The following is an 11129-nucleotide window of genomic DNA, read 5'->3' as shown; positions in this document are numbered from 1 at the left end:
TTGTCGATCTGGTGAGTCAAGTCGTTTGACGAAGACTTATATGATAGACAGCAACCTAAACTTAAACACTGAACCATAGGCTGCTGACTTGGGATAGGCAAATGCATTATATATGGGGTGTCACATAGTTGCGAGCGACTCCCCTTTCATGGGACAAAGGTGTAATACCAAACTGTAAAAAATAACATTGAAAAATAATTGAGGCCGTTGATTTTCTTCTTTGAATTAATGTTGTACATTTTGTAATGTCGGGACCTTTTAAAGCCAACTGTGCTTTATGGTTTAGCTCATTCCTGAAGTCCGTAATGTAAGGAATAGAAAAAGGAAATGGGTTATAGCAAAAAACAACATCCCGACCAAAACGCAGCGAGAAAATCCCGCACCTGAAAGTGGGCCTCAGCTGGCCCCTAAATAAAAATATGTACTAGTTCAGTGAAAATGGCCGTCATACTCAACTCCAAAACAAAGAAATGAACTAAAATTTAAAAAAAACCATACAAGACTCCTGACTTGGGACAGGCGCAAAAATACGGCGCAATTAGACATGTTTTGTGAGATGTCAACCCTCCCCTTATACCTCTTGCCAATGTAGAATAGAGAAAGACACAGCAATACGCACAGTATAACTAAGCTTAAAAGAAGTCCGAGTCCGATGTCAAAGTAGGTAACAAAGAAACTAAACTATGAAAATTAAGACCCTGCCAGAAATTAAAAAAATTAGACGACACTGCAATTCCGAGAAAGTTTAAACGCAGATCAATACAGGTACATAAGCAATATATAAAGCAGATAAATTATTGGCACCACTAAAAAACAAAAACGAAAACGGGACCTATATTACGCACAACGATACAACAATAACCATCAGTTTACAACACTGAAAGGGTAGAATTATGGTCACTGTATAGTCTTCCGTCGAACGGTAGTCAAAGCCATGCAAAAATGGGCACCAGTATATATGGATGTGCGGGGTGTACAAGTACACAGCACGTTGCGGTCAGAATAGGAGCGTTTACACGGATTATCGTGTAAAGGGCCACGCCCTCTGTACGTTTTCAGGAAAACGTACCTTGAAAACGTACCCTGAAAACGTACATTTAAAAAATGTTTGTATTCAATTTAAGATTATTTCTATGCACAGGGAACATGAGCAATATGCGGACAAGTGATAAGAATGTGGACAAAATTGACATGTTTAAAACTAGGCCGGCATTCAAACTGACTAGGAAAGTATACGAGTATTTGACTTTTAATAAACACTATATATATATATATATATATATATATCAAAACAGCAGACCACAAGTGTAACGCATACAGTCATGTATGTGTGAGCAGAGTAAACAGTTTTTACAATAGTGTTTTCCATGTAGAAATATCTAAGAAATTGTCATCCCGACTTGGCTTGAATTTCCTATTTTCTCAGAACAGCAGACCACATGTGTAACACATACATTCATGTAGTTCTGAGCAGAGTCAACATAGTTTTTACAACTTAGTTTTCCATGTAGAAATATCTAAGAAACTTTCATCACTACTTGGCTTGAATTTCTTATATTCATCTTTCATATCGCCATTTTTATTTGCGTACAGCATAGCTATAGTGATTATAATGAATATTATCTGAAAAAAACAAAAGAAAAACATAATAATGATGAAATTCACCTCGTTGTGTCGAAGTCGAAGGGAGCGGACCAAAGTATTCGACTCATCCGAGGTTCGACTCATCCGAGATCGAGTGTGTCGTCATACATTTTGAATGCATGAAATACGGTATGAGATTTGGTTAAACTAGATCGTGACAATGAACAGTGTGCCTTTTTTCTCTCTCGATAAGACACTTTATGATTGTGTATTCAATCTCTATTATTGGTCCTTCGTAATAATTAAAAACACAAGTACAGATACAAATCATTCGCAAATAAAATCAATAGTCTACACAAATATAAAAGGTCAGTCGCTATAAATTATGAAATCACTCGAGGCACGAAATAAGTTCTGTATATAGTCGTTACAAAGGCGACTAACGTTGCCAAAACTATCAAAAAAGATAGTAAGCTATTATATCATGTCTTCCTTTTAGCCTTCTTTTCGTGTTTTTTTTTTAAATAATTGTATGGGAATTGTATAATATACATGTATGTGTCGTAATTGAAGATGTTGAATAACGAGAAAAGACGAGTAAAATTGAAAAGCATAAATAAACATCCAGCAACATTTACCGACCGTCAACATGAAGCGCAAAATACACTAGTTCTGTCGATGCATCGAACACCTAATACTTAAGGTACTATAAATATAAAGTCATCGCATCAGATGAAATATGAAATCTTCATTAAAAATAAAATTAAAGTGACACATAAAAAACATCTCTTACTCTTTTTTAAGTGTTCGATACATACCTGTATTAATAAACAAACAGACAAAATAGGCACTGTTACTGCAAGATTGCCTACAACCATATTCCACATCTCATTAAAACATCCCTGAAATTAAAAAAGAGAAAACATTATTTTTTGTAACTAGATGTCCCTGTGTATAATCAATAAACAGCTGCACCATGAGCGCATGATATTTCCGTCGTCTTGTGTGAAAGTTCTATGCAATAATCATAAATAGTTTCTGAGAAAGTTTTAACCAATAACCATATATTGTGTTTGAGATACTGCGGGACATGTGAAACCCCCTCTCTCTCTCTCTCTTTTTTTTTTTTTTACAAAAAACTATATATCACTAAAATAAAACTTTGAATCAAAACCAAAAAGTATGTAGATCTTTAGATTAATATAACACAGAAGTAAAGCAATAATCATAAATTGTTTCTGCGATACGGCGTGACATGTAAAAAAGGTGCGACAGGTTTACGTCGGACAGACAGACAGACGGACACCGGACATTTGTAAACCGTAATACGTCCCGTCAAATATTTGACGGGCGTATAAAAAATCAAAATAAACTCCATCATTTTAACATTTTTTTTTATAAAAGGAAGTGAGATATTATACGTGAATAACATGACATCAATCCAACGACACAAACAATACACGATGTACCAATTGACATATGACAGATGTCTATACAACTGACCCCAGTCTAAAATTTAAAGTTATAAAAAAATTTAACATAAAAAAAGCAAAGACCTATCATCAGCGGGGTATATACGATTTTTTTGACTGTTGGTATGACTTTTTTGTATTTAGTTTTCATTAATTAATTACGCTTTCAATATGTTGTGACGGGGTTGCTTCCCTTAGTAAATGTGTTAGATACTTAGTCAGTCGTTAGCGTTTGAGACAAGGATGCACTTCTTTAGCTCAGTCGGTATACGCGCATCCTTTTAAGACAAAAGTTCCGGGTTTGAGTCCCGGTGGGGACAAACAATTCTGAAAGGAAATTCGTCCTCTCTGATTACAATGTAAAACGCTTAGGTTTTTTTTACTCAATTCATATGACATATAGTGTTATGTGGTATGGTTGCCAATGAGACAACTCTCCACAAGAGACCTAATGCCACAAAAATTAACTTAGGTTACCGTTAGACCTTCAACAATGAACAAAACCCATACAGAATCTTTAGCTATAAAAGGCCCCGAAATGTTGCCTATCTTAAGTAAAAATACCTTGTGGAAGTTGTTGGTTGTGCCCGACAATGGATGTCTGGCACAGGTAAAGTCTTTTGATGTTGGTAGGGTTCTGCAACAGCTGATTGGTGTTCCTAGGACGACGTTCATATCTGTATAAAAACGCACCCATTTCGTGGCTCCCATGAAATCATGATAGCTGTCGACGCCACAGCAAGAAAACTGAAAAAAAAACGTCAAAATATTAATCATTTGGAACAATCGAACGCAAATAATTTAGTTGTTTATTCTTTAGTTTTCTATGTTTTATCTTGTGTACTATTGTTTGTCTGTTTGTCTTTTTCCTTTTTAGCCATGGCGTTGTCAGTTTATTTTAGATTTATGAGTTTGACTGTCCCTTTGGTATCTTTCGTCCCTCTCTTAGTTAAGACACACATAAGGTATTATAACTCGATGACATACCAAATAATGATTGGCAATATAGGGCAAAGCCATACAACACATAAAAAATGAACAATAAGATTGCCATTTTGAACAGAATACTGGAAGTATAAAAACATGTTCATAACAAACATCATGGATATTTATGACTGGATATTTTTTTCTCTCTTTATTCATTATCAGATCGTTGTTAAAAGACATTTCGAGAAATTGTTCAGTGTGTGTATAGTCTCCAATAAACCATGTACTACAGACACGTCAATCCTAAGTTTTTCTCTACAGATGTCTTACCTTTTGATGAGCGAAATTCCAACCAATAGATACAGAATTGGTTCCATTAAGTCCTTTATAATCTGATTTTATCTTTGATTTTAAGGAATCTTTAATTGGATCTGTGAACTGAAAGATAAATTGATTCAATAATATAATGCATGCATTTCATTGAATTAGGAAAAAATATTCTATACAGAGTTAAAGTGTATTTGTTGGGTCAAATTGCTTAACTTTAACACTGACATACTTAACAATAGTAACCATTTTTTCCGAATAAATCATGTTGAGTCTTTTGTTTAACCAAAATCGAGTCTAGCATACAACATTTTTATCTTGGTATCTTTGAAGAGTTAATGCCATGTTTGAATATTTTGTAGAAATTGTTTAACGTGTGTAATGATGTGTGTTATTATGGTTTAAAGTAAGCTTTTAAAAGTACTTTCTATTTCTACATCTCCTGGTATACATATGAAGGTTGGTCTACATTGTGACTTATTTTGTTTATTTTTATACCAATAATTCATGATTTGTATATAAAAAAAGCAAGACCTACGCTTTACATTAATGTGAGTATGTGTGTGTGTTGTGTGCGTGATTCTTACCAGTTCTGGTTGATAGTAGAAGATGGACAAGGTAATAATCTGTGTTATCATCAATACAATAAGTATTACACCATAGATCAGGAGAACCCACGTTATTTCTCTTGTAGCACCCAAAATTCCAAGGAACGATATAATGCATATCAACACTCCACTGACCATTAAAGCCAAGGGCAAGAAGCCGGCAAACTCTGACAAACTGAAATCTAATGTACGAGTTGAAAATCCAGCGGCAGATAACGATGTCTCTAAACTAATTATAGTGTTCGAGTAATAACTGTTAAACGCCTCTACAAATTGAAGGAGAAATCCAAAAATTGTCAAAGCTGCTCCAAAAAACTGAAATACAAGTATTGAATCAGAATTAATAATGAATTAATCTTAAAATATAATTCAAAATATCAAATGAGTTTTTAGCAAAATGGGTACTTGATTAAATAAATGTATATTTATTAGTTGTAGTCTATTTTCATAATCAAACGTCTCCGCTCATAAACAGCCAGTAATACGTGATTTTGTTTAATCTTATTGTGTGTGTGTGTTATTTTATGCCCAACCTACGATAGTAGAGAGGCATTATGTTTTCTGGTCTGTACGTCCGTTCGTTTGTTCGTTCGTCCGTTCGTCCCACTTCAGGTTAAAGTTTTTGGTCAAGGTCGTTTTTGATGAAGTTGAAGTCCAATCAACTTTAAACTTAGTACACATGTTCCCCATGATATGATATTTCTAATTTTTAATGCCAAATTAAAGTTTTGACCCCAATTTCACGGTCCACTGAACATAGAAAATGATAGTGCGAAGTTCAGGTCAAAGTTTTTGGTCAAGGTAGTTTTTGATGAAGTTGAAGTCCAATCAACTTTAAACTTAGTACACATGTTCCCCATGATATGGTCGTTCTAATTTTAATGCCAAATTAAAGTTTTGACCCCAATTTCACGGTCCACTGAACATAGAAAATGATAGTGCGAGTGGGGCAACTGTGTATACTATGGACACATTCTTGTTTAGTTTTTTTTTTTATATATAAATAGCAGTTTATGATTTGTTTTCAGATCATAATCTTGACAATAACGGTTTGCTATGGAACACTTTTTAAATGTAAGAATGAAATCAAAATCTTCATACTAAAAAGAATAACTCTAGAACTTATTTCTTTTTGCATAAATTTGGACGTAGTTAAGAAAAAATGTTTTCTTCAAAAGTTGTTTGAATTCTTTTGGAAAATAAAATGACCCTGTTTATTATACAAAATACTGCATTTATTTCTGCCAGATCATATAATACAATACATTATATGTCTCTTTTTTCTACTGACCATTATATAATTTTAAAGTTTGAAAAATATAAATCTAATGTTAGTGCATCATTACTATAAACTTCAAATATAATATATATAAATAATTATAATTAGACTTACCAGAAAGACTGCATTAGTTAATCCAAGAAATAACCGTTCAGCAACCAGAAGCTTGCCCATGATAAATTATGTGTGTCCTTATGCTATTAAAACAAATTCACACTTTTTGAAAATCAAGGTTTCCTTTTTATATAATGTTTTAATTCGAGGAAATATGTGACCGTTACTATGGAAAAGTGGCCCCAGGTAATTTAATCACAATTGAATTAGAAATACTTTAATCTTATTGAAAAATATTACATGTAATTATTGACACCCCTGTTTGAATAGCCTCTAATCCAAGTCGTGACATGTTTTCTAATTATATCCGCTTATTAGCCTTTAAAGACACCATTCACTCCTAATAAATCAGAAAATAATTGATTGCAAAAAGGTCAATTATAATAAAAACATAGTCGGTTAATATGCATGTGAAGAATTAGTATTATTGATACCAAAAAGTCAGACCGTGAGATACTTCATGTTTAATCACCCCCACGTATGGAAGAAGACTAAAAGTAGTACCAAAAGTACAAAAAATCGCGGAAAAGTTGCTTAAATTGCATACAATTTATTGTATAAGATGTCTTATCTTTGGTCGGGTTGTTGTCTCTTTGACACATTCCCCATTTCCATTCTCAATTTTATGTTAGATAAAAGGGAGATGAATTATAAATATACATGATAACTAACATCCACATTTCTTTCCTTTACCAAGTTACGCAGTCATAAGATGTCTGAGCATTAATAATAGGGTAGTAAATTATAAATTCATGCTAAAATCCGCATTTTATTCATTTACGAAGTGACGCAGGTAACTGGCTATCCGATCCATCATTGGTTGTTGCATTACTCTGTTGATACGTAAATTAATTATTTATTTTTCTTTTAAAATGTTTGGACCTTGAGCATTGGAGGGAAATTTTGTCGCATTTCATTTTTTTCTGTTACTGTCTCTACATGTAGAACGCGCCCTAATAAACTCTAAATAAATATGACAAAAGAGACGATTAATTAGTATTTTTTTGTAACTTTTTCAAATTGTTTCTTTGGTCCCTTTTTACGGTGTTCATATTTCCAAACTATTTAACTTTGCCTGAGTCTGTTGTTGCGTTTTAAATTTTTAGATACTAATACATGTATAACAGGCAATGTGTTGAAGACCGTACATTGACCTATAATGGTTTACTTTTATAAATTGTTATTTGGATGGAGAGTTGTCTTATACCGACCGTGCGAGGGCTGAAAAGCCAGTCAAGGTCGTTAAACACCACCACATATATATATAGTTGTCTTATTGGCACTCACACCGCATCTTCCTATATATCTAAATTATTTAGTCAGGGATTTTGTTAACATATTTTATAAACTCTTTCTGACTTCATCATGTTCATACGGGAACATCTAAGAAATAAATAAAAAGAGGTGTCACAATCCTATTCACTTCCCTCTATAGGTTGCATTTCTGTAAATATTGACAATGCAATTTCCCATAGGAACTCCCTTTACGGCTCAAACTGTACCACTTTTACTATGAAGTTTTGAAAAAAAATCTTATCCTAGAATTGAAAGTTCATTTGCACCACAATTTTTTTCAAAGGTCAACATATAGGGCTGTGTGGCATAATTTTAACGTTTATATGCCCTGAACTTCTCAGAGTTTAAACTAACACTAATTTTCTTACCTACCCCTACCTCGAATGTAAGGTTACCACAGATCTAAATGTAAACAATATGCACATGTAACTGTAACTGTACTGGTAACATTCCCAATTTATGTCTCTGTGAGATGGAACACAGAGAGCATAACTGGGAACCAGTATGTAAACAAAATTAATTTGCTATGAATATTCAAGATCTCCCCAAAAGAGGCGTGTTTTGAGAAACAGCTGTATTTACAAAGTGCAACCTATATAAATGGTGTTCTCACACCAAATAATTCAGAATTTGTGTCTATGTTAAACGTATCTATCCTGTAGAGCTTGTGATAATGGATACACCTGCCTCATATCTGAACATACATCTAGATATTGGCACTAAGGGTTGATTGTAAACCAAACTTTACGACAAATGAGATGATATTAGCTTCGCAATTGTGAACATTTCTATGTAGCATTATTCCAGTATAACGCCTGTATACACTGTTATGGTGTTTTTAAAAATCCTTAACACAATTCTAAGCACCTCTTATGTAGATATAGGAAGATGTGGTGTGAGTGCCAATGAGACAACTCTCCATCCAAATAACAATTTAAAAGTAAACCATTATAGGTCAATGTACGGCCTTCAACACAGAGCCTTTGCTCAAACCGAAAAACAAGCTATAAAGGGCCCCAAAACTACTAGTGTTAAACCATTCAAACGGGAAAACCGTTCACATTTTTACATGTGTTTGGTCTTAACGTGTTTCAGTACAATGTGTTTATGATTGTGCTTAGATTCGTGTTTAGCTTAGAAATACGACTTTTATTCCTTTACCCTTTCATTTTAAAACACATTCAAAAGTGTTTAAATTCAAGACGTCATATGTTTATATATTGTGTGCTTAATACTGAGAAATGTGGTTGGAAATTACACACAATCCTAAACTCGTATAGACCTGTGTAATTTCTATGCAAGACTTATACAGTGTACGAAATATACATCTCCAAGTTTATACGATATTCAAGGTCTTGTATTAAAATGTTCCTATCATGATTTCCTTGATAGAGTGTTGATGCTCACAAGGAAACTATAAAATCAAGAGTTTCATGTGGTGAAGTTGAATTCATCCCATCGTAAATTTAATTGACACTATCACGAGTTGGTTGGCCGTTATGGAATATTTGTTTCACAGATGACAACATGTATGTTCCAATTGTAGTAACTACGATACCATCCCCTTTTCGACGAATGTGACTTACCGTATAGACTAAATACCGGCTTTTAACTTGCATGCGCAACACGACGGGTGCCACATGTGGAGCAGGATCTGATTACCCTTCCGGAGCACCTAAAATCACCCTAGTTTTTGTATGAGGTTCGTGTTGCTTAGTTTATAGTTTTCTATCTTTTTTTTGTGTCCTGTTGTATGTTTCTGTTTACGGGACGTATTAAGGTATACCGTTGACCGACTGTTCGTCGATCCGTCCGTCAGTCAGTCGTCAGCATGTCGGATAATAACTCAAAAACGCTTAAACCAAATGGCATAAAATTTTGGTGAATTGTTTATATCTATTGTCGTTAGACCTCTTTCGTTTTATTTTAATTTTCTTTTAATAAATTTTCATATTTTAAATTCCTGAGTTTGTTTTTTTCATTAAAAAAGGTTGATGTTTTCTAACAATAGCTCAAAAATACTCTCAACAATTTGAAAAACCTTTGTTGAATTATTTATATCTATTGACATGAGTTCCCTTTCGATTTTTTAAATTTTTTTATTTTACATTTGCAAGTTATGGGGTTTTATTAATTTAAAAAAGGGTGATTTTCGAGTTTTCGGACAATAACTCAAAAATGCTTGCAGCATGAAATTTTGATGAATTGTTTATATCTATTGACATAATCTCCGTGTACTGCCTTTCGATTACAAAAAAATAAATAGATTTTAAGTTTCGGAGTAAAGGATTTAATTTAAAAGTAGGGAGGATTATCCAGTTTTCGGGCAATGCTTTGAGCAATTATCATGAAACTTTTTAACTGGGTTTTATCTACTAGTATTAATATGACCACCCTTTTGTTTTTCATGAATTTCTGTTATGACATTGAACTTTATTCTTTGAAAAAGCGTCGGGCGTATCATGCACTCGGTGCAGCTGTTTATATATTATGAGACACATTATTCTTTTACCTTAATAGACACACCTTTTGAGATCAACAATTTTAATTCTGTACTGAGGATTGGAACGAGGGTTATTCGTTTGATCAAACAATAATGTTCTTTTTCCTATTTTGTTCTAGCTACCTCTCAAGATGCAACAATTTTAATTTTGACAAATATTGATAGATATTTTGTCATTGATTCTCACATTTACATTGCCAATTCTGAAGTCAGTATTACAATAATCACCTCAGTGTTACTCTGTTTGTTTTAATAAAAAATCTTTGTAAATATAATGTAATTTGATGCAACTGTCATATAAATGAGAGATTTAGCTAGATATAAAACCATGTTAAATCCGCTATCTTCTACAAAAGAAAATGACTGTTCTAAGTTAGGAATATGACAGTTGTTGTCCATTCTTTTGATGTGTTTGAGCTTTTGATATTTGATTTAGGACTTTCCGTTTTTAATTTTCCTCGAAGTTCGTAATTTTTGTTATTTTATTTTGTAATATCATCAAAAACATACAGAGCTTTTTGATGATATATACGTCCTATCATGAGGGCTGGCCATACAGACCAGTCAGATGTAGAGTTTTAATTATTTAATAAAATTGTTACGGACATGCTGATTTTGTATTGGTCCTGTAGTAATTCTCGGTCAGCTGTATTGGCCCTCGACAGTATGGCCCTCTAGCCCAATACAACATACCTTGAATCTATAAACCAGCACGTGAGTAACACTATATTGCTAGATTTTTTTTTTATCATAGAGTGTTTAATTTTCCGTTATATCGCATGGCTTCAGTGGCTTGATATGGCATTTAACTTTTACTATGTTCTGTGTGTTAGGATGTTCACCACAACATTGGGTTTCATTAAAATACTCCAGTAATCCTCTGCTCCAGTCGGTACCAAAGCTCATGGACAATACATTGCAACATCTCGTTATGACGTACGTTTACATGTATAGCTCAAAGTTATTATCTGGGTATAAAGGAAGATCAAATGTCGTGGTCATATGCACGTCTTGTTCGA

The 11129-nt window shown here is 33.4% G+C and overlaps 1 protein-coding gene across 1 annotated transcript; it reads right to left on the bottom strand.

Moving 5' to 3' along the window:
* Positions 1-1302: 1302 nt before the first annotated feature.
* LOC139524424 (tetraspanin-9-like) lies at positions 1303-6492 on the bottom strand. Its single transcript, XM_071319198.1, has 6 exons — positions 6312-6492; positions 4898-5233; positions 4314-4421; positions 3621-3803; positions 2403-2486; positions 1303-1623 (listed from the first exon to the last, which is right to left on the bottom strand). Exons 1-6 carry the CDS (start codon positions 6369-6371, stop codon positions 1489-1491), a joined length of 906 nt encoding a protein of 301 aa, XP_071175299.1. The 5' UTR covers positions 6372-6492; the 3' UTR covers positions 1303-1488.
* Positions 6493-11129: the final 4637 nt, after the last annotated feature.

Source organism: Mytilus edulis, chromosome 5 (genome assembly GCF_963676685.1).
Source record: "Mytilus edulis chromosome 5, xbMytEdul2.2, whole genome shotgun sequence".
NCBI lineage: Eukaryota > Metazoa > Mollusca > Bivalvia > Mytilida > Mytilidae > Mytilus > Mytilus edulis.
This window is presented reverse-complemented; position numbering and strand designations above follow the sequence as displayed.

Coding starts and splice junctions, on each gene's coding strand:
- LOC139524424 (XM_071319198.1), bottom strand. CDS start 6,371: ATGGGCAAGCTTCTGGTTGCTGAACGGTTATTTCTTGGATTAACTAAT. Junction 5,234..6,311: donor TAACTAATGCAGTCTTTCTG/GTAAGTCTAATT, acceptor CTTGTATTTCAG/TTTTTTGGAGCAGCTTTGAC. Junction 3,804..4,313: donor GGAATTTCGCTCATCAAAAG/GTAAGACATCTG, acceptor TTTTTTTTTCAG/TTTTCTTGCTGTGGCGTCGA.